The 21,977-nt window shown below is 44.6% G+C and overlaps 3 protein-coding genes and 1 pseudogene across 3 annotated transcripts in view; 2 read left to right on the top strand and 2 right to left on the bottom strand.

Moving 5' to 3' along the window:
- Positions 1 to 21,977, top strand: part of LOC139382327 (alpha-2-macroglobulin-like) — a 563,422-nt gene that overhangs the window by 497,449 nt on the left and 43,996 nt on the right. The gene's annotated exons all lie outside the window — the stretch shown is intronic.
- On the bottom strand, positions 296 to 2,972 carry LOC139382335 (thiamine transporter 1-like). Its single transcript, XM_071126300.1, has 6 exons — positions 2,826 to 2,972; positions 1,355 to 2,102; positions 997 to 1,189; positions 765 to 906; positions 419 to 485; positions 296 to 357 (listed from the first exon to the last, which is right to left on the bottom strand). Exons 1-6 carry the CDS (start codon positions 2,970 to 2,972, stop codon positions 296 to 298), a joined length of 1,359 nt encoding a protein of 452 aa, XP_070982401.1.
- Positions 3,413 to 7,375, bottom strand: LOC139382243 (thiamine transporter 2-like; annotated as a pseudogene).
- LOC139382336 (dynein assembly factor with WD repeat domains 1) lies at positions 7,477 to 21,218 on the top strand. Its single transcript, XM_071126301.1, has 13 exons — positions 7,477 to 7,882; positions 8,159 to 8,231; positions 10,048 to 10,192; positions 10,574 to 10,632; positions 11,276 to 11,398; positions 11,694 to 11,793; positions 11,932 to 12,039; positions 12,700 to 12,806; positions 12,937 to 13,039; positions 14,335 to 14,449; positions 14,765 to 14,841; positions 20,217 to 20,379; positions 20,690 to 21,218. The coding sequence occupies exons 1-13, from the start codon at positions 7,843 to 7,845 to the stop codon at positions 20,722 to 20,724; spliced, it is 1,248 nt and encodes a 415-aa protein (XP_070982402.1). The 5' UTR covers positions 7,477 to 7,842; the 3' UTR covers positions 20,725 to 21,218.

The following is a 21,977-nucleotide window of genomic DNA, read 5'->3' as shown; positions in this document are numbered from 1 at the left end:
AATGTTCTCAATGGTGCATGTGTAGAACTTTATGAAGGTCTTTGGTGCCAAGCCAAATTTCTTCAGCCTCTTGAGGCCTCTTGCGCCTTCTACACCACACTGTCTGTGTGGGTGGACCATTTCAGATTGTCAGTGGTTTGTACCCGAGGAACATACATTTTTATTTTGATTATAAATACAAGAATACAGAGCAGCATGACATTCTATTTTAAAGTAGATGTTTGGTGAGACACCTAGTCCCACCCAGTTTTGGACAGATTAATGTCTATGGTCAGAACCGGTCAGATGAAAACACTTATACTTTGGGTTCTTCTTTTTGTTCCACTGCATGTTCAAGCTTGCAGTGGTGTACACATGGTTGGGCTTGGAGGCGCCTCTGCAGCGGTGGAGTCTCTGTGGCTTTGCCGCACTCTCATTATCGTGTACACACCTCTCAGAAAGAAAATGACAGCGATGGCTGAGAAGTAGCTTCCATAAATGATGAACTGCAAGAAGAGTGGAAAAGCATTAAGCTTATTTTTCAGTTACACAGTTCAGATAAAAAAAATATATGTTTTGAATTAGCCAGATATTTAACGCTGTTTCTTTGGACAAACATCAAGGACAGTTCATAACATCCAAGGCAAAAGTCCAAGGTACCTATTCATAATGTTGGATAATGACATTGTTGGATGGAATTGCACCATTGGGGGTTGTGGTGGAAGAGTCGGGGTCTAATGGTTTGTAGGAACTTGCCTCCTTTGACACTTGAAACTTTAACTTACCTGTGGGATGATGCCCAAGCCCAGCCCCCTGCCATCCACCACAACAGATGTGATGATAGTCTGAAGGACCAAAGACCCAAAGTTGTTTGCTCCAAAGATCAGTGCATATCTCTCCATAGAGAGATCAGTAGCAATTTGGAACCTGGGAGGAAATGGTCACGTTTATTATTGTCAAATAATCATTCAAGTTTGGCAGCTACATTTCTCTAATGGCAGTAATTCACAAACTCACATGGCAAATGTGATAAGCAGCATGTAGAGGCCCTTAAAGGCAACATAGCCGGCATAGCAGACCCAGATGTTGTCAGTGAAGGTCATGATGAACAGGGCTGCAGCACCCAGGCCAGAGATGGAGCCCAGGAACAACTCTCCCCACTGGGCCCAGTCCACCTGGATGAAACCAATGCCATAGGCCGTCGCTGCACCTGTAAGACACACGCATGATGTGATAAACTTACCAATAAGTAATTACACATTAGTAGTATGACTGCAGATTGACTGTTGGTGATGATTGATTATTAATGCCAGACAAACATTTACAAATACCTGATGGTCATGTGAACTCGAACAGTTGATGCTTCGCTACTCACCAAACAGATTGGACACAGCTTCCACCCCTCCGTTATAGACTTGGACTTTCTGGGATGGCTGTATGTGTGCCCATAACACCTGTACATAGTTAATTGCCTGGTTGTAGCCGCAGGTAGCCAGTACCCACCATAATGACCAGTACAGAAGTGCCCTGGTTGAGTAGCACTGGAGAAAGTCTCTCCACAGCAGCAAAAATATCTGGCTGCAGCCCCTAGCCCTCACTGGCCCCTCAGTGGACACATCACCTGCGCACATGTCCCCTCCTTCTGGGGTTTGTGGTGGGTCACTTTGACTCCGATGGAAGAACATGCTTCTCTGTGGCATGGGCAGGAAGAGGGAAGTCACCAGGGCGATGGAGATCAACACCAGGGTAAGTACCAGGATGTTGTTGTAGGACATGAGGTTGAAACTGACCAGCAACTGTCCCAGCACAGAGCCCACCGTGTAGCCTAGCAGCTGTACACTACGGCAGTAGGATGTAGCCTTTCGGTAGTATTTCAGGTCCACTATGCTGTAGATGTATGAGAAGTAGGCCACCTCACAGGCCGACTTCACGCCGTAGAAGAACTGCATCGCCTTAAAGACTGCCACCTCCTGCACCAATAGCATCATCGCCCAGGTTATGAAGAGGTTGATGCACTGAAACACCACGACAGGCTTGTAGCGCAGCCAATCGGTGAGCAGAAAGACTGGCACCATCACAGCCAGGTAGGAGTATGTCCACACAGGGTAGATCTCGTTGGTCACCTGGTTTAGAGTGCAACACTGCTGTCTGTTTGGGAGGTTGCAACATTACAGAACATTCAGATAGAAAATGTATTGATTGTTGCGACCTTAACGCAACACCTAGCGTGCAACGCAGCGACCTCATCAAGAGATTCAGATCTCTTGCCGTAAAGGCTAAGGTGTTGGGTTGACAGCCGCAAGGTCACAAGTTCAAACCCTGGTCCGCACTAGTTCCTGACCTCACTACATCCGTTGCGGCCATCAAAAACGTGGGGGCAAGAATGGGGTAATGTAGCGAGCACAATTCAACACCTAGCAACCTCATCAAGAGGTTTGGATCTCTTGGGATAAATAAAGTGTTGGGTTGACAGTCTTATGGTCCTGTGTTTTAAGGTTAAAGCCCTGGCTGGGACTACCCCCTGATTCGCTACAGTATTGTGTAAAACAGAAATGATTGTCATAGAATCAGGAATCGTGTCCACTCTGTTTATTACTTTGTTTTGTTCTGAACATTTCCCTTCACTGAATACACCCCCTGGTTTCAAGAGCGTTTTCTTCCTTGCTTTTCCTTTTCTTTATCAAGTTGGTAGGTAGTAAAGTGGTCATAAACATGGTTGTGTTACTCATAAAGTTGTAAAGGCTCGGATTTAAAAAATATATTAAAAAAATGGGTACACTCCTCTAAAGAGAGTATAAGAGTATGAAGACAAGGCATTGAAATGTTTGTCCTGTAGTCTACTGTACCTGTTCCACCGTCAGGTTTTTGTCTGGACCAGTCAGGTAAGGGTAGATGAAGGGTACGAGAGGTTTCACAGTACTGAAGAACCCATAGACGCACAGCATAGTCGTGGGATAGCCCCATCCTGCCTTCCACCGCTTCACAGCATCCATCTTCACAGATCCACAAATAGCGATAGCCACTACTATCACCCATGCACGTTTTTATACTTAATACGAACAGCAGGTTTATTGCTTTACCTGCTAAGGTTAGTCTGCTCTCTCACACAAGTCTTAATCCAGCCTGTGTCTCCTCCCCATATGGCAGTCACCTCGGTTTGTTTGTGTAATCAGTGAGCTCAGTCTGTCAATCAACAACCTGCTCAATAAATGTATGTGATACCTAAAACGCTAGATAGATAATGCACAATTAACATGGCCATGACTATCATTTGAACACACCTTATCTTTTGGATGACTTAAAGAGAAGTTGGACAAAACGATGCTTACGCAACATTGGTTTTATTTTTATTATAAATACAAGTATGTAACACCATGAAATTCAATGTTAGGGTGAACTCCTGAAGACTCCTTGCCCCCCAGGTTCTGATAGTCTATTGTCTGTGGTCAGGACAGAACCGGTCTGAGGAGGGCACCTCCACTTTGGTTTTGTCTTTCTGCTCCTAGTCCATTGCCTGTTTAAGCCTGCATTGGTGTGCACAGACTATGTACATCCCTCGGATCAGGAAAAGCTCAGATATTGCTGCATAGTAGCTGCCATAGACGACGAACTGGAGAAAGATCAATTTGATTAGACGGGTCAGGAACAGTAAAAATGTAAGAATTATCCACCAGGTGTCACTCTCTCTTCACTTTTGGCAACTTGCAGTGATCCGATAAAAGAATGGGCACTGCCCTTTCTAGCTCTGGATTGTGCAACCATACCTGCGTGACAATGTCTAGCCCCAGTGCAGTTTCCTCAACAACGATGGCTGTGAGAATGGTCTGCAGCAAGAGGGCGACAAAAGTGTTGACCTCTCCATAGCACGCCATGGAGAGGTTGGCTGCATTCTGGAATCTGTAAGGACAAAACAGATAACACTTTGTCCTGAATATTTTGTGCAGTTCTGATGAATGTCTATGGAATACGTGGAAGGTGTATTAAATAAATATAGCAGAGCTCATTGAAGTATGGCCTAGAGAGTATTCAGCATTTCCTAAGTGAGGCCTGGAAGACAAGGCCGCATGAGGCCGCATCAGCAGCATGAGGCCTTGAAGATGATGTTGCCAGCATAGCTTGCCCAAATTTTGCCGGTGAGCCCAATCAGAAACACGGCCCCTGCCCCCACCGGAGAGAACACCCTCAGTGACAGCTCCCCCCAGACATTCCAGCTCACCTTTACATGACCCACACAAAAGGCTGTGGCTGCACCTATGGGACAACAACAGTGAATTATTTCCTTTTTAGATCCTGAGTAAACACTTGTAAACTGTTTAAATACTTGTAAACTGCATCCTTCCTTCCTCCCTTCCTTGAAGCAATCATTGATCCAACACTGTTGGCTGGGTTAAAGCATAGGATTCAATACATGGCTTTCATCAATCAATTAATCAAATGCATTTATAAAGCCCTTTTTACATCAGATATTGTCACAAAGTGCTTATACAGAAGCCCAGCCTAAAACCCCAAAGAGCAAGCAATGCAGATGTAGAAGCACGGTGGCTAGTAAAAACTCACTAGAAAGGCAGGAACCTAAGAAGAAACCTAGAGAGGAACCAGGCTCTGAGGGGTGGCCACTCGTCTTCTGGCTGTGTCGGGTGGAGATTATAAGAGTACATGGCCATTAAGGCCAGATCGTTCTTCAAGATGTTGAAAATGCATTCATATCAGATCAGTGGATACTCCTAGCAAGGACGGATGCAAAATTTGAAGAATTCAAACAGGACCCTCATCGTATTCCTAGGGACAGTGTTCCTACCATCATTTATAGGACAGTATAATGTCTCTATCCCTGAACACAAAGGATCGAAGACAGGGCTTTGATTTAATTAAAGGGATACTTCGGGATTTTGGCAATGAGGCCCTTTATCCACTTCCCCAGAGTCAGATTGACTTTTTACAATAAGTCACTATCTCTCAAACCCGAGCTATCAGCAATAATCAGAAAAATTGTTTCCCAAGCTATCACTTTAATTAAAGCAATTACTCTTCTCTGCGTGCAGAGCCCAACTTGGACCAAAGCGAAGATGACCATGGAACTACTTTGCCTTAAGCCAATCGAAACACGTTACCCATTTAATCATGGAGCACATATAAATCAGATTGCGAGACCAACATTCAGCTGTGTCCTGGCAATTTGGGAGTTTTATTAGTCTATTTTTATTGAGTAATAAAAAAATATTAGCATTGTAAAATTTTATCTCAATATAAAATTCACCAACCGGTAAACCCCAAAGCACAGTTACTCCACTGAACAAACACACAGCTCCTGTGCCTCCACTGCACTCACTTCATCCCCCACCTGGATCTGGGCACTCAGGTCCAGGACAGCCTTCTCCCCCCTGAAGAACATCCCACGCTGGGGAATGGGTAGCAAGACAGAGATGAGGAATGCAACGCTGAGGATCCCCAGGGAGATGGCGTTGAGGTACAAGTAGTCCAGCCCTGCCAGGGAGACCAGCAACTGGCCTAGGGTGGCCCCTAGGGTGGAGCCTGTCAGTATGGCACTGCGGAGGTAGCCGGTGGCCCGCTAGTACCTCGCTGGAGGGATCACACTGTAGATGTAGGAGAAGTAGGTCACCACAGCATAGTTGATGTGCAGAAAGGTCATGGCAGTCAGTCCAGGGGCGAAGCAGAGCAGGACATAGTTGGTGACCAGGAAGAGGCCCTGGACCACGATTACCGGCTTGTACCTTAGGAGGTCTGTCAGCAGGAAGACGGGGAAGAGGACGGCCAGGTAGGACTACGTCCAGATGGGGAACGGGTAGTTGGTCACCTGAGGAGGTGATTAATTTATCAGTAGATCTAGTCAATATCCACCGGGATACTGAATAGTCATACCGATCCTCTATATGAAGCAAAAAAAGAACATAGCCCATTGTATACGGTAGCACATATGCTATTTATACAAAAGTATGTGGACTCACCATCAAATTAGCGGATTTGCTATTTCACTCACACCCGTTTCTGACAGGTGTTTAAAATTGAGCACACAGCCATGCAATCCATAAACACTGCCAGTAGAATGGCCTTACTGAAGAGCTCAGTGACTTTCAACATGGCACTGTCATAGGATGCCACCTTTCCAGTAAGTGTTTAAATTCCTGCCCTGCTAGAGCTGCCCCAGTCAACTGTAAGTGCTGTTATTGTGAAGTGGAAACGTCTAGGAGCAACAACGGCTCAGCCGCGAAGCGGTAGGCCACACAAGCTCAGAGAATGGGACCGCCTAGTGATGAAACTGTCCTCGGTTGCAACACTCACTACTGAGTTCCAAACTGCCTCTGGAAGCAACATCAGCACAATAACTGTTCATCAGGAGCTATCAAGACGTGTTTCCATGGCCGAGAAGCAGCACACAAGCCTAAGATCACCATGCGCAATGCCAAGCGGTTCTCTTGGAGTTGTGTAAAGTTTGCCACCATTGGAGTCTGGAGCAGTGGAAATGCTTATCTGGAGTGATGAATCACGCTTCACCATCTGGTAGTCCAAAGGACTAATCTGGGTTTGGAGGATGCCAAGAGAATTCTACCTGCCCGAGTGCATAGTACCAACTGTAAAGTTTGGTGGAGGAGGAACAATGTTCTTGGGCTGTTTTTCATGGTTTGGGCTAGGCCCCTTAGTTCCAGTGAAGGGAAATCTTATCGCTACAGCATACACTGCCATTCTAGACAATTCTGTGCTTCCATCTTTGTGACAACAGTTTGAGGAAGGCCCTTTTCTGTTTCAGCATGACAATGCCCCCTTGCACAAAGCGAGGTCTATACAGACATGGTTTGGCGAGTGTGGAAGAACTTGACTGGCCTGCACAGAGTCCTGATCTCAACCCCATCGAATACCTTTGGGATGAATTGGAACGCCGACTGCGAGCCAGTCCTAATTGCCCAACAACAGTGCCTCAACCTCACTAAATGCTTTTGTGGCTAAATGGAAGTCCCTGCAGCAATGTTCCAACATCTAATGGAAAGCCTTCCCAGAAGAGTGGAGACTGTTGTAGCAGCAAAGGGGGGACCAACTCCATATTAATGCCCCTGATTTTGGAATGAGATGTTCGACGAGCAGGTGTCCAAATACTTTTGGGCATGTAGTGTATTTCATTCTATCATTATAGTGTGTATCATTTACTTTCTTATCACAACTTTGTTAACAAACCCCATCAGAACTGATCATGTGTAGCATACAGCTCTCTGCTGCTGGTTACTTTACCACCTCCTCAGAGATGTTCTTGTATGGTCCAATAAGGTATGTTGTTAGGAAGGGCTCAGCTGGTCTGCAGTTAGTGAAGAACACATTGAGCGACAGAACGAACGGCTGTGGGAAACACCCAGCCAGTGGACTTTAGCTTGGCCCAGCAACACATCCTGGTAGCCTACGCCTTCTGCACCCCTCACGTGCCCGACCTCTGGGTCTGAGTCCTGTGTACCACTAGTGTCTGTTGGCAGTAGGCAGCTGTAGATCACTGGGCTAAGTCTTTGTCAGGGAAATTGATTAATTTAGTCTTTGTCTATGAACTACATGTGCATAACTGAGAATGCAAGTTTAAATGAGGGAGACTTTGAGCTCTTGGGAAATAGTCCCACTGGAAAAGTTTACGTCAGCCTCTGTTATCATGACACAGAGTTTTCTAGTCTCTTGTTTCTAGTCTCTATTCTTTATGTACATGTTATTCATTTTTTTTGTAGACAGTTATGGAACAAGTTCTGTCTTTTTTGAACAGGTTAGTTGTAGGCGAATGCTTTTCAGTCCATCTGCGCATGCGTCTTTGCCGCGATAGACTGTCGCCATAACAACGCTTTGTTGACAAGTGATTTCTGCTGGAGAAGCGAAATGAAACTCAAACGATTCCTTCTCAGATATTATCCACCAGGTAATGAACATGTTGTTGATGATGCTAACATGCATTAGAATTAAGATACTAATGAATGTTTGAACAAGTAGGTAGCTAATTATTTGTACCATTTTGTGCAACTACCCTGCAACTTCAGTGCTGTTCTGACCTACTGAGCTAGCTAGCTTTGCTAACAGGATTTGTTTTGCATGATGCACAAGTTGATGCAAGTTGAAGTTACAAGTAGGCCTAAAGTAACTCGTATCTCACACTTGGTCTGGTGTCGAATATTGAATTGATGCCTTTTGTTCACAGGTATCATCCTGGAATATGAGAAAGGAGGAGCTCTGAAGACTAAATCCATCGATCTGTTGGATTTGTCTCCGGAGTGGGTAGACAATAGTACAATTCATGTTTATGAATGAGATGATGTGTTTAGTGTTCATGATATGTGCAGGGTTTCCAACTTTTGAAGAAAGCTTCGAATGAGATTTGCTTTCTGAATTTCATTACTGCCTGGCACAACCCCAAGACATGAAGGCTAATTTCCTGCAAGTCTACGTATTTTGAAATGGTTTAGGCCTATGACCAGGGTGTAAAAAAAACACACAAAAAACACAGGTCAGGTGTATTCAGGATGCTTTGAACATTAAATGAACACTCAAAATTCGGCACCTTTGTTACTTTGATATTCCTTTGGGGGGGGGGGGGGGGGGGTGTAATTTGGTTGATCCATCCCTTTAAAATAGGGCTCTGAGAAAATCCTGCTCGCTCTCCAGGAGGGTTGTCCACCCCTGATCTATGTTTCCCAAGTGCTGGGTGTTTGATAATGTACTTGTTATAACAATTCATTTCTCACAATCACCCAACCTTCAAGCAAAGTCTAATGAATATCAATATTCAGGTGGTTTATGTCTACTAGTTGAAGATCCTTGCCATCATCTTACTCAACATAGACAAAATATGATGCCTTTATGAGTTGTGAGTCCCCCCACCATCTCTGTGTACTAAAATATATACAATTATATTTGATTCTTGGAGCATTTAATATCCCATGCTTAAACGGTCCGTGAATGGCTGCAAAAATGCATTGCCTCATATCATTCATTTATCAAAGACACAAGTAGGCATATCAGATTTCAAATATGTGATGATACTGGCATAATTGGGAAGAAGTGGAATAATAAAATACGTTTCGGGAATAACAGTAATGTTGTTGCTGACAATCACAGTAATAAACCTATATTTTAGCACATTATTAAGAATGAGCATTGTTCCACTGATCAGACCAAATAAAGTAAATAGAGAATAAAATCTGAAGACAAGATGACATTAATCTTCCCCTACACCCTAACCAAATCATTCTTCTATTTATTTTCCCGCTCTAGAATCAAACATTCACTTTTGGTTTCACAATCTGTTTGACAAAATGATTTTTTATAGTTACTAAAGATCACCCTACCAAACTTCCCTGCTAAAACATACTGTAGGTCTGTCTGCTGCCTTTTTGTTGTCACAGCCTAAATGCCCATCACCAAATGAGGGGACTAAAGCAAGAGTGGATTAAATCGACTTTAGTATATGCTGTCAAAAGGCTGCATTCTGCAATAGATTCATGGATGGTAGTAACAGCATTTAACATAAAACAGCGCTACCATGCTGCTCTTTTTACAGTTTTATAAAATCAGCGGAGAATGTTCTCTCTCTCCATTCAGCTCCACTCTATTCTTGAGGGGCATTTCTTTAAAACATGCATCCTATCCCCCCTGATCCCTCACATAACTAGACCAATCATATGCTGCTATGTGATGCGGTTCACAATGGCAGGGCAATGATAGAGGTTTTGCTCGTGATGTTAAATTGTAGGCGCAGATGCTCTGATTTCAAAACGATTTGGAGCACAGTTGAAAAGTTAATGACATGGACTAATTAGAAAAATAAAAGCAGTAGTTTTCAATGTGTGAAATATATGAAGAGGGTCAAATGCGTGTGTCTCACGGCCAATGCGTGAGAGTTGGCAGCCCTGTATGGTATGCAGTTAATTATACTAGTGCTAGTGTAGTATGAGGATGATGATGATGATTATATAGGTAGATAAACACACCCACTAATTCTTTACAATTTGTCACTGATCCTGTATGACGTCTATTCTCCTTTTTTCAATGACCATGATGCATCGCTCTGACACGTCTCTATCCATATAGGACAGACACCGAGGAGTTAATATCAGCGATCAGGAAATCGGAGCCACTGATCACAGCATCACGCGTCGACCAAGTCAAACTCTTGATCGTCAGACTGCAGGAGAAACTGGGTCAGCAGGACAACCGCAGATTCTGCCTCTTCAAGGTCAAATACAGCTCTCATATTTCTGAGCTACCTATTTACTTTCATTAGGCTCTCTTCTAATTGATAATGTCACCGTCTGCCTCCTGATCGTCCACTCTTGTGTGCCAGTGCACACTGTCTATGCAGCCATAAACAGCCATTAACATGCACGACCACACTGCCAGTGCCTTGTGCAAACGGTGCAGCCATCCTGTAATTCCTCATTTGAACCATAGATGGCAGCAGGGGGTGGGAATTGTAGATTTCTCCTAGAATAACAGGACTCTTCCTCAGCACATCAAAGCCAGAGGTATTATGTATGGGTATTACATGGTCAAACGTATAGATGTACATTTATTTAATTCAGTCAAGTAAAAAAAAATGTATCCTTCTCCCTTGCAGGCGCTGCAGGCGCACATACTGCCACTGACAAACGTTGCCTTCAATAAATCAGGGTCGAGGTAAGTTTATCTGCACTGCATGGAGATGTGCAGAGAACCCCTGGCGCTTGTCTTTTTGGTGTGCAGGAGAAGTAAACATCTCTCTTTTTACACTCTGTCTCTTTCTTTATCCTTTTCTCTGTCTCTCTCTCTGTCTCTCTCTCTCCCCAATCTCTCACCCTCTCTCTCTGTCTCTCTCCCCAATCTCTCACCCTCTCTCTCTGTCTCTCTCCCCAATCTCTCACCCTCTCTGTCTCTCTCTCTCCCCAATCTCTCACCCTCTCTCTCTGTCTCTCTCTCTCTCTCTCTCTCTCTCTCTCGCTCTCTCTCTCTATGTCTCTCTCTCTCTCTGTCTCTCTCTGTCTCTCTCTCTCTATGTCTGTCTCTCTCTCTGTCTCGCTCTCTCTCTCTCTCTCTCTCTCTCTCTCTGTCTCTCTCTCTTTCTTTATCCTTTTCTCTGTCTCTCTCTCTCTGTCTCTATCCCCAATCTCTCACCCTCTCTCTCTGTCTCTCTCTCTCTCTCTCCCTCTCTCTCTCTCTCTCTCATCCTCTCTCTCTGTCTCTCTCTCTCTCTCTCCCTCTCTCTCTCTCTCTCTCTCTCTCTCTCTCTCACCCTCTCTCTCTGTCTCTCACCCTCTCTCTCTCTGTCTCTCTCTTTCTGCAGTTTTATAACTGGGAGCTATGACAGGACATGTAAAATATGGGACACGGCGTCAGGCGAGGAGCTGCACACACTGGAGGGCCACAGGAATGTGGTGTACGCCATCGCCTTCAACAACCCCTATGGGTAACCACCTTCCTGTCACTCTACCCCAGGTTTAAAAACACCAGGACCCGTATTCATAAAGTGTCTCAGAGTAGAAGTGCTGATCTAGGATCGCGGTTTCATTATGATCTTAAAGGCTAAACTGATCCTTGATCAGTACTCCGACTCTGAGACTCTTAGGTCCCAGAGAGCCTTATTCCTATTCTATGTTCCTCCGTTGTCTTACACCTAAGGCCAAGGGAAAGAGTTGTTGGTGGTTAAAATAAATAATTTTTCCTATCTCAAATCGTTCCTTTATTTATCCCTTTTAATCCAGGGACAAGATTGCCACTGGGTCCTTTGATAAGACCTGCAGGCTGTGGAGTGTAGAGACAGGCAAATGTTTCCACACCTTCCGAGGACACACTGCTGAAATAGTACGTGGGACTTTCTAATCTAGAGATTGGACTTTCTGAGAGATTGGACTTGTCCTTCAGGATCAATATGATTGCAGTGAGCTTCGAATCAGATTTTCTATGTGAATGGCAGCTAACACTGTTTTCTGTGCTGAACAGGTGTGTTTGGCGTTTAACCCTCAAAGTACCTTGGTGGCCACGGGTAGCATGGACACTACGGCCAAGCTATGGGACATCCAGACTGGAGAGGAGGTGTCCACACTGACAGTGAGTCAGCTCTCTCGCTCTCTCTCTCTCTTCTCTCCTTTCCTCTCATCTCCACATGCTCTCACAACCATCCATGTCCACATCCATTTGTTAATGACTTAATTCAGTCACTTATCTGCATTCATCAATTCATTTTTGTATATGATTATTCATGATGTGCTGGTCCAGCAGTCACCCTGCTTACTGTGTTCTATCCTCCCATCATATACTGTATGTGTATGCAGCTGTGACTGTAATACATTCATAAGGTAATCTATCTACATCCTCATCTACTGGACAGGCAACAGTTTCCTGCTGCACGTGGGCAAACTGTGTGGCTGGGTGTTCCAGAGGGGATTCTGTGTGCTGCTCTCTACCCCTCCTCTCTACCCCTCCTCTCTACCCCTCCTCTCTATCCCTCCTATCTATCCCTCCTCTCTACCCCTCCTCTCTATCCCTCCTCTCTACCCCTTCTTCTTCAATTATTCCTACATTAGTCATGCTGGTGAATATTTGACTCGAGCACAAAAAGGCAAATGTGTTCCTCAAACTGAATTGGATGAAATTATGCAATTTAGCTTTTTTAAAGAAGAAAGAATGGCTTGTTTACTTGACTGTGCTTTCGTTCGCTCGCTCGGTCTCTCCCCCCCCCCCCCCCCCCCTCTTTCTTTCCTCTCTCAGGGCCACTCAGCAGAGATCATCTCCTTGTCATTTAACACAGTGGGTGACCAGCTAGTCACTGGCTCCTTTGACCACACTGTTTCTCTGTGGGATGTTCCATCTGGGAGGTGAGAGCCCAAGTGTGTGTGTGTGTGTGTGTGTGTGTGTGTGTGTGTGTGTGTGTGTGTGTGTGTGTGTGTCCATCCATGTTTGTGTCCGAGTCTAACCACCATTAACACCCTCCTATCATTCTACCAGGCGTGTCCACACACTGATAGGCCACAGAGGGGAGATCAGCAGTGTTCAGTTTAACTGGGACTGCTCCCTCATCATCACCGGCTCCATGGACAAAAGTTGTAGGGTGAGCTCTCACATCCTCTCTCACATCCCACCTCATGTCATGTCACATCTCCTATCATCTCTCTCACACCTTCTCTCACATCCCATCTCATACCATGTCACATCTCCTATCATCTCTCTCACACCCTCTCTCACATCATGTCACATCTCCTATCATCTCTCTCACACCCTCTCTCACATCATGTCACATCTCCTATCATCTCTCTCACACCCTCTCTCACATCATGTCACATCTCCTATCATCTCTCTCACATCATGTCACATCTCCTACCATCTCTCTCACATCATCTCTCACATTCCACCTCACATCTCATATCATCTCTCTCACACCCTCTCACATCCCATCTCACATCGTGTCACATCTCCTATCATCTCTCTCACATCATGTCACATCTCCCGTCATCTCTCTCACATCCCATCTCACATCATGTCACATCTCCTGTCATCTCTCTCACATCCCACCTCACATCATGTCACATCTCCTATCATCTCTCTCACATCCCACCTCACATCATGTCACATCTCCCGCCATCTCTCTCACATCCCATCTCACACCGTGTCACATCTCCTATCATCTCTCTCACATCATGTCACATCTCCCGTCATCTCTCTCACATCCCACCTCACATCATGTCACATCTCCCGTCATCTCTCTCACATTCCACCTCACGTCATGTCACATCTCCTATCATCTCTCTCACACCCGCTCTCACATCCCACCTCACATCATGTCACATCTCCTAGTATCTCACACACACCCTCTTTCACATCCCATCTCACATCATGTCACATCTCCTGTCATCTCTCTCACATCCCACCTCACATCATGGCACATCTCCTATCATCTCTCTCACACCCTCTTTCACATCCCATCTCCCATCGTGTCACATCTCCTATCATCTCTCTCACATCCTCTCTCACATCCCATCTCACATGATGTCACATTTCCTATCATCTCTCTCTCTCTCTCTCTCTCTCTCTCTGGTAGAGACTCCTATCTCTTTTAAGCTCTGCATCATTTAATAAGGAAAATTAAATCCTTTAATTATTCCAAGATGAGTCACACTCGCTGGTTAGTTGTGTGAATTATTCACGTGGTTGCATTCCTAAAGAGAAGATTGTGGAGAGGGGAAAACACCACCATTGTGTTGTTACAGCACTTACCAAGCTGGTTGTCTGTTTTAAAAGGCTTTTAAAAATAGATTCATTAACATTTGACACGTTGACATTGTGTGTTTTTGTGTCCTTATGTGTGTGTGAGTACCGGGATATGTGTGTGTGTCCATGCTTCCCCAGGTGTGGGAGGCAGCGAGTGGGAAGTGTATGGCCACACTAGCAGGCCATGAAGACGAGGTGCTGGATGTGTGTTTCGACTACACCGGTCAACTCATAGCCACCGCCTCGGCTGACGGTACGACCGCAGAGATGCTTATCTTGTTCTGTTTAACTACGGGGGTACCTCGACCTCTCTGCTGGTTCCGTGATTGTTCAGTCCAGGAACTTTGTATTGTACCCAGCCCAACCACCCTTATTTTACACTGTCATGCCAACCCAAATCGTACTGTGGTGGCTTGAATATTTATTTTTCACATTGTCCTTTCCAGCACAGTTCCAGCAACTATGGTGTATGACTAACCAGGCCAGCTCAATTTAATTCCTTTTATTTTAAGGTTCAACTTCACTCACCGGATGATTTGAGAAATCAATATTTCCCCCTGACTCTTAGGCACAGCGAGAGTGTACAGCGCTGTCAGCTACCAGTGCATCTCCAGACTGGAGAGCCATGAGGGAGAGATCTCCAAGGTGAGTCACTGAGACAGGTAATGGTTCAAACAGGAACCAAAATGCCCCCTCTCTCTCGGTCTCTTTTGTCTGCCTTGAAGCATCCGTCAGACTCACAAGGGTACAGGACTGGACAGGAGGGATGAGGACGGCGGTCCGCTTGCCGGGGGGATGTTTCTACCTCCTGTTACTGCTTCTTGTGTCAGTTGCTAGGTCAACCACGTCTTGACGATGACAGAGAGAGACATGACCTTGAAGGTGTGTGTCCCTCAGGCCAGAACGTTCCAGAAATATTTTCCTGCTCTACCTATAGGCTGATTCCTGGTCTACCTATAGGTTGATTCCTGCTCTACCTATAGACTGATTCCTAGTCTACCTATAGGCTGATTCCTAGTCTACCTATAGGTTGATTCCTGCTCTACCTATAGACTGATTCCTAGTCTACCTATAGGCTGATTCCTAGTCTACCTATAGGTTGATTCCTGCTCTACCTATAGACTGATTCCTGGTCTACCTATAGGCTGATTCCTGCTCTACCTATAGGCTGATTCCTGCTCTACCTATAGGCTGATTCCTGCTCTACCTATAGGCTGATTCCTGCTCTACCTATGCCCTTTTCAAAACAGCCCTGTTAAAGTCTCACTTCCCAAGTTTTTCTGCCTAGCGACTCTGATTCCCCCTCCCCCCCGGTAGTCTCATTTGATTCCCTGTAATGTTTCACCTTGAGCCCTTTAATGTCACACCTTGGTTGATTTTATTAATAAAACACCATGACATAGTCTGTCCCTGCTCACTCTGTAACTGCATTAGCCACGGAGGTATAGAGCCACATGTGACCTGAGCCTGTATTGTAGGTGACCCAGCTGTGACCTAAATGTGTGTGTGATCTTATCAGCCTCTGCCATTTGACAGTTCTGCCAGTGTACGTGTGTGTACATATTTGTTAGTGTGTGTGTGTACGTGCCTGCATGTTGTGTGTGTTTGTCGCTTGGTGCCACAGCCACTAGGGGCCCGATTCAGACTTAGGAAATGTACTCCTTTCCTACGCACTTCTCAATAGTTGGATATCAGACTTACCTTATGCAGATGCGTAATGGGCTTGGCAGGCGTGGTTAACATTTATTAAATCGCTGGAAAGTGCTGGCCAACCGGTTTTCTCGTGGAGTTTTCATTCAATAGGATTTTCAGTACATTTAATCTAAATCTATGCCTTTTGTACCTTTTAACTGGAATTTGTTTTCCTTTTCAGTAACAATTGGTAGATTGAAAAATATTCTGATATGGTATATTATTAAGGTTTAGGAAAGTATTTATGAATAATAAAATAACAGCTTTGGAGAGCCTTTATGCAAAAAACCCTCACTAATCATGGAACTGTGTTGTGTTCAGTTGTTGTGCAGCAGGTTTAACCTGCTACGTGTGGTCTGTTCCATAATGATTCTAATAGGCTACATGTCCTAAATTACTGTACAGTGTTAGCCTAATATGATCCAGTAATGCTAGTGACCCTCAGGAACAACTGCACAGACGTGACAGAGGAAAGAAAGGTCAATGGAATGGAATGATGTGAAATGTAAGGAAACTAACACTAAAGTCAGTGTATGTGGGTATAACTGCCGGTGGCTACCGATGGTGGTTAATATTTAACATGAAACAAATTGTAAAAAATAGAGTGAAAAGTCTGGGCGTATGATTAAAACATTCTCATATGGTCTCCAAATGTCAGCATTTCATAAACTTCACTGTGGAAAAGTTAATATACATTTCTGTCATTAAGCAGACACTTATCCAGAGCGACTTACAGGAACAATTGGTGATAGTGCCTTGCTCAAGAACACATCGGCAGGATTTTCACCCAGTCAGCGAGAGGAATTGAACCAGTGACTTTTCAGTTACTGGCCTAACACTCTTAACCACTCGGCTACCTGCCTATATATTGATATACTTTAGTTTGTTGCCATATGACTGGTTTTACATTTGGCTCCAAGGTAAAATAAGGTAAAATATATCTAAAACAATGATAGGTTGCTCAACCTTATTCATCATTTCATTGTGCATAAAGGTGGTGGAATCATGAGGGAGTCTAGGTCAGAATACGACGTATCTGTAGAAACCTCCGCCACATTCGTTTTATTTTATCTCCAGGCCTAATGAATAGGGGGTGAATAGCATGTTATTATCATGCTTAAGTTCAAGGTCAGAATACACGTAGAGAGAAAAGTGCATAAAAAGGGAATTATGTTCCAATTTATACGCACTTAACTCAGGTCGCAATCCCCCCCCCCCAGCTGACTCATTGGGCTGCCTGTCTTGTGTCTGTTTACTGAAAGCCATCAGGGCCCAGCCTCGGTAATAGGCTGGAAGGAGGATGATTTCACAGGATTATGACACTAATCTCCCCCTAACAGGACACCTCTCTCCCCTCCCTCCGCCTCTTAACCGCTGTGTCAATCTCTTTTTTTTCATCACTCCCATTATTTCTGTCTCTGTCGGTCCCTTTTTTTACTTCCATTCTGATTTCCACTGTCATCCCTCCAGCTCCCTCTCCCCACTCTTTGTTGTTTCTTTCTTCCTCTCATTACAAAGGGTCAGATTTAATTGGTAGAAGCTGACTTTTTCTTAAAGGTCCAATGCAACTGTTTTTATCTCAATATCAAATCATTTCTGGGTAACAATTAAGCACCTTACTGTGATTGGTTTTCAATTAAAATTGTAAAAAATATTCTCAGCAAAGAGCAATTTCTCAAGCAAGAATTTTGCCAGGACTGACTGGGGGTGGTCTGAGTGGGGAGGGGAAAACTGAAAACTAGCTGTTATTGACAGAAGTTTAGAACTCTCTTTCTTATTGGTCTATTAACTAATTGACCTTCTGGTGATGTCACCAGGCAGGCCAGAACTCCATCCCACCAAAACAGGCAGAAATGTCATGCTGTCTTTTCAAACAGCTCTTACACTAAAAGGGCATTATCATAATTTCACAACTTCACAGTGTTATTTTAACCTCATAGTGTGGAAATATATAAACTCAGCAAAAAAAGAAACGTCCTCTCACTGTCAACTGCGTTTATTTTCAGCGAACTTAACATGTGTAAATATTTGTATGAACATAACAAGATTCAACAACTGAGACATGAACTGGACAAGGTCCACAGATATGTGACTAACAGAAATTGAATAATGTGTCCCTAAACAAAGGGGGGGGGGGGTCAAAATCAAAAGTAACAGTCAGTTTCTATTGTGGCCACCAGCTGCATTAAGAACTGCAGTGTATCACCTCCTCATGGACTGCACTAGATTGACCAGTTCATGCTGTGAGATGTTACCCCACTCTTCCACCAAGGCACCTGCAAGTTCCCGGACATTTCTGGGGGGGAATGGCCCTAGCTCTCACCCTACGATCCAACAGGTCCCAGACGTGCTCAATGGGATTGAGATCCGGGCTCTTCGCTGGCCATGGCAGAACACTGACGTTCCTGTCTTACAGGAAATCACGCACAGAACGAGCAGTATGGCTGGTGGCATTGTCATGTTGGAGGGTCACGTCAGGATGAGCCTGCAGGAAGGGTACCAACATGAGGGAGGAGGATGTCTTCCCTGTAACGCACAGCGTTGAGATTGCCTGCAATGACAACAAGCTCAGTCCGATGATGCTGTGATACACCGCCGAGGACCATGACGGACCCACCACCTCCAAATCGATTCTGCTCCAGAGTGCAGGCCTCGGCGTAACGCTCATTCCTTCGATGATAAATGCAAATCCGACCATCACCCCTAGTGAGACAAAACTGCGACTCGTCAGTGAAGAGCACTTTTTGCCAGTCCTGTCTGGTCCAGCGACGGTGGGTTTGTTCCCATAGGAAACGTTGTTGCCGGTGATGTCTGGTGAGGACCTGCCTACAACAGGCCTACAAGCCCTCAGTCCAGCCTCTCTCATCCTATTGCGGACAGTCTGAGCACTGATGGAGGGATTGTGCATTCCTGGTGTAACTCAGGCAGTTGTTGTTGCCATCCTGTACCTGTCCCGCAGGTGTGATGTTCGGATGTACCGATCCTGTGCAGGTGTTGTTACACGTGGTCTGCCACTGTGAGGATGATCAGCTGTCCGTCCTGTCTCCCTGTAGCTCTGTCTTAGGTGTCTCACAGTACTGACAATTTATTGACCTGGCCACATCTGCAGTACTCATGCCTCCTTGCAGCATGCCTAAGACACGTTCACGGAGATGAGCAGGGACCCTGGGCATCTTTCTTTTGGTGTTTTTCAGAATCGGTAGAAAGTCCTCTTTAGTGTCCTACGTTTTCATAACTGTGACCTACCGTCTGTAAGCTGTTAGTGTCTTAACGACCACAGGTGCATGTTCATTAATTGTTTATGGTTCATTGAACAAGCATGGGCAACAGCGTTTAAACCCTTTACAATGAAGATCTGTGAAGTTATTTTGATTTTTACTAATTATCTTTGAAAGACGGTCCTGAAAAAGGGGCATTTAGAGGGGAGTTTAGATATGTTTTTTACTGCACTCTGCCATTAAATGAAAATAATATCTGTGGAATGAATGTAATAGAACCAAATATTGCTAAAAACATATTGCTAAATTCATTGTTTTGTTGATTAAATATGCAGGAAATAATGTAAAATAGTCATTGTTATGGCATTGAATCATCTCAACAGAATCCATGTGAGTCTACTCATGACCATTCACTTACTCCATCTTCTTCTAATCAAATCAAATTCATCCTTCTATTTTTCTCCTCTTTTTCCTCTCTTTTCACCAGTCTCTTTCCCCGTTTCTTCTTTTCTAAAAATGTGTCACCTCTGTGCTCTCCTCTCTGCCTCCTCCATGCTCCCCCCCGTTCCTCTTTGCTCCCCCCTTCTTCCTCTCCTCAGTTCCCTCTCGCTCTCCTCTTTGTGCTCGTTCCTTTTTCCCTCGCTCTCCTCTGTATTCTGTCAGTGTCACCCTCTCCCAGAGTTCTATTTCTATTTCCTGTCTGAGGCCTGCTCACCACCCTGCAGCGTGAGGCCTTTAATAAAAACACACTTTACTTTTAGACAATGGAGAGTCAGCATCATTTAATCATCCCAGCCCCATGTTCATTTCTTCACCTCACTGTGTGCTTGTAGATCTCTCTGAAGTCTGGCTATGTGTTTCATTGGAACCATTCCTCCATAACAAATGCCTGGCAGACCTCCAAATGCCTAACAGACCTCCATTTAGTTAATAGCCTTTTAAGAATATAGTGCTGACATGGTTGAACGTTCCCCATGCTCTGCTCATTTGGCGGTTCCTATCTACTCTTGCACACTTCCTCATCAGTGCACCCGCCATCCAGCCATTCACTCCATCACTCCTTTTCACTCTCGTAACACACACACCCTTATGTCAATTTCAACCTCCCAGATCTGTTTTAACGCTCAGGGCAGTAGAGTTCTGACGGCCAGCGCTGACAAGACGGCTCGCCTGTGGGACGTCCAGTCTGGCGTCTGTCTGCAGGTCCTCGAGGGACACACGGACGAGATCTTCTCCTCTGCCTTCAACTACGAGGGTGACACCATCATCACAGGTAATATGTACCCTCTATCAGGGCTGGGGTCAATTCAATTTCAATTCAGCATTAAGTTAGCATTGAGAAAAATGTGAATTTCAGTTTACTTCCTGAATTGTCAGAAATGGAATTGAGCCCAACTCTGCACTCTATATAATCATACCTAGTTCAAATGTAGCGATGCCATTGCAAACTCTTCACAGCCAAACAAGCATAATTTTTTCTCCACTCACAAACACTTTATCAAGGTTAAAATGAACAGGCCATAGCTGGGTGCGGTGAGCTACCTCCTTTTCATCCACCTGTCCCTGTCTTCTCTCTGCTGCAGGCAGCAAGGACAACACCTGTCGCATCTGGCGCTGACCCATCCTGTGGTCAGTGGTCAGTAGGGTGTGTGAGGAAGGGAAGGCCATCTGTCCATCCACCAACAAAGAAGATGACTCCAACAGGGCCCCGATTGAAGATGCCCTTCCTGGAAGTTATCACTGACCCAACGTATGTGACATCTAACCTCCTAGTTGCTGTGGAGTAAGATTCAGTAGAACGGATAGCTTTGGTGAATGCATTTGGTCCCACTGTCATTTTACTATGTAGGACTGTCTAGACAGACAGTTTAGTGCTGTGGATGCATCCCAATGGCACCCAATCTCTATTAAGTGCACTACTTCTGAGCAGGGCCTATAGGGCTTTGCGGCCTGCATTCAACAGTTAGGATTTGACCTGGACTGGTCACTTTGGTCCTCTGTCATGTTCAGTGTTGATACTCAGTGTTTGTTTGTGTGTTAATTGTAGAATGGGCTGGATGGAATAATGTTTTCTCTACCCCTCTTTTGCTCAATAAAGTCTATTCATGCTCACATATTACATGGATTTATTGATCTCAAAAGATAAAGATACATTCAGTTTCTACAGCAACAGAGTTGAATTGTGTGCTTTTTAATGCCAACGATTTAACACTAGAGTACCACTACGCAGATAAAACCTGACAAACCAGATTCACGTACAAATTAGACACTACAAACCTTCTCTGTCTTTCTGATAGTAGTAAAAATGAAATGATAGAGAGCAGTCTTTCTACCCCAAGGTGCAGCAGTTCAAGAATCTACAATATGTACAGCTATCCATAATAAACAATTCTCAAAGAACATGAACGACAGATTACTTACATAAGAACGACAGATAACAATGAAGAATGACAGATAACTTAAGCAGAGTTCAAAGTTACAACAGAAGTAGACAACGTTGGCCGATGTAAACGACAACTATGTTCATCTGGGTCCGTATTCTCAAAGCATCTCAGATTACGAGGGCTGATATAGGATCCGTTTGGTATGATTACCAGAACCAGGGGGGGGGGGATCTGATCCTAGATCAGCATTCCTGCTTTGAGACACATTGTGAATACAGGCTCTGGGCAACTGTCAAGCGTAGTAGTGCACACCTATGTTGCTGTCAGCAAATCCCAACTGGAATGATGGCTGCTGTCTGACAGTCTCTTCAAGATAGCTACTGTACATTAAAACATCATCTGGTGTCTTTTTGAGTTCGATTGGTTGAGGGAATGTGGTACAGTGTTCTATTGGTGCCTTGTTGTGTGTGTGTGTTTATGTTTAATA

The sequence above is a fragment of the Oncorhynchus clarkii genome, chromosome 24, assembly GCF_045791955.1.
Source record: "Oncorhynchus clarkii lewisi isolate Uvic-CL-2024 chromosome 24, UVic_Ocla_1.0, whole genome shotgun sequence".
Lineage (NCBI taxonomy): Eukaryota > Metazoa > Chordata > Actinopteri > Salmoniformes > Salmonidae > Oncorhynchus > Oncorhynchus clarkii.
The sequence above is the reverse complement of the archived record's forward strand: the minus strand, read 5'-3'. Positions and strand labels throughout refer to the sequence as shown.

What these genes read in the sequence shown, in the direction of transcription:
- LOC139382335 (XM_071126300.1), bottom strand. Translation starts at nt 2,972, where the DNA reads ATGGATGCTGTGAAGCGGTGGAAGGCAGGATGGGGCTATCCCACGACT. An exon ending in AAAACCTGACGGTGGAACAG is followed by an intron (nt 2,103 to 2,825) that starts GTACAGTAGACT and finishes ACTCTAAACCAG; the next exon opens with GTGACCAACGAGATCTACCC. An exon ending in CTGCTTATCACATTTGCCAT is followed by an intron (nt 907 to 996) that starts GTGAGTTTGTGA and finishes ATTTCCTCCCAG; the next exon opens with GTTCCAAATTGCTACTGATC.
- LOC139382336 (XM_071126301.1), top strand. Translation starts at nt 7,843, where the DNA reads ATGAAACTCAAACGATTCCTTCTCAGATATTATCCACCAG. An exon ending in GAGGACACACTGCTGAAATA is followed by an intron (nt 11,794 to 11,931) that starts GTACGTGGGACT and finishes TGTGCTGAACAG; the next exon opens with GTGTGTTTGGCGTTTAACCC. An exon ending in AGGAGGTGTCCACACTGACA is followed by an intron (nt 12,040 to 12,699) that starts GTGAGTCAGCTC and finishes TTCCTCTCTCAG; the next exon opens with GGCCACTCAGCAGAGATCAT.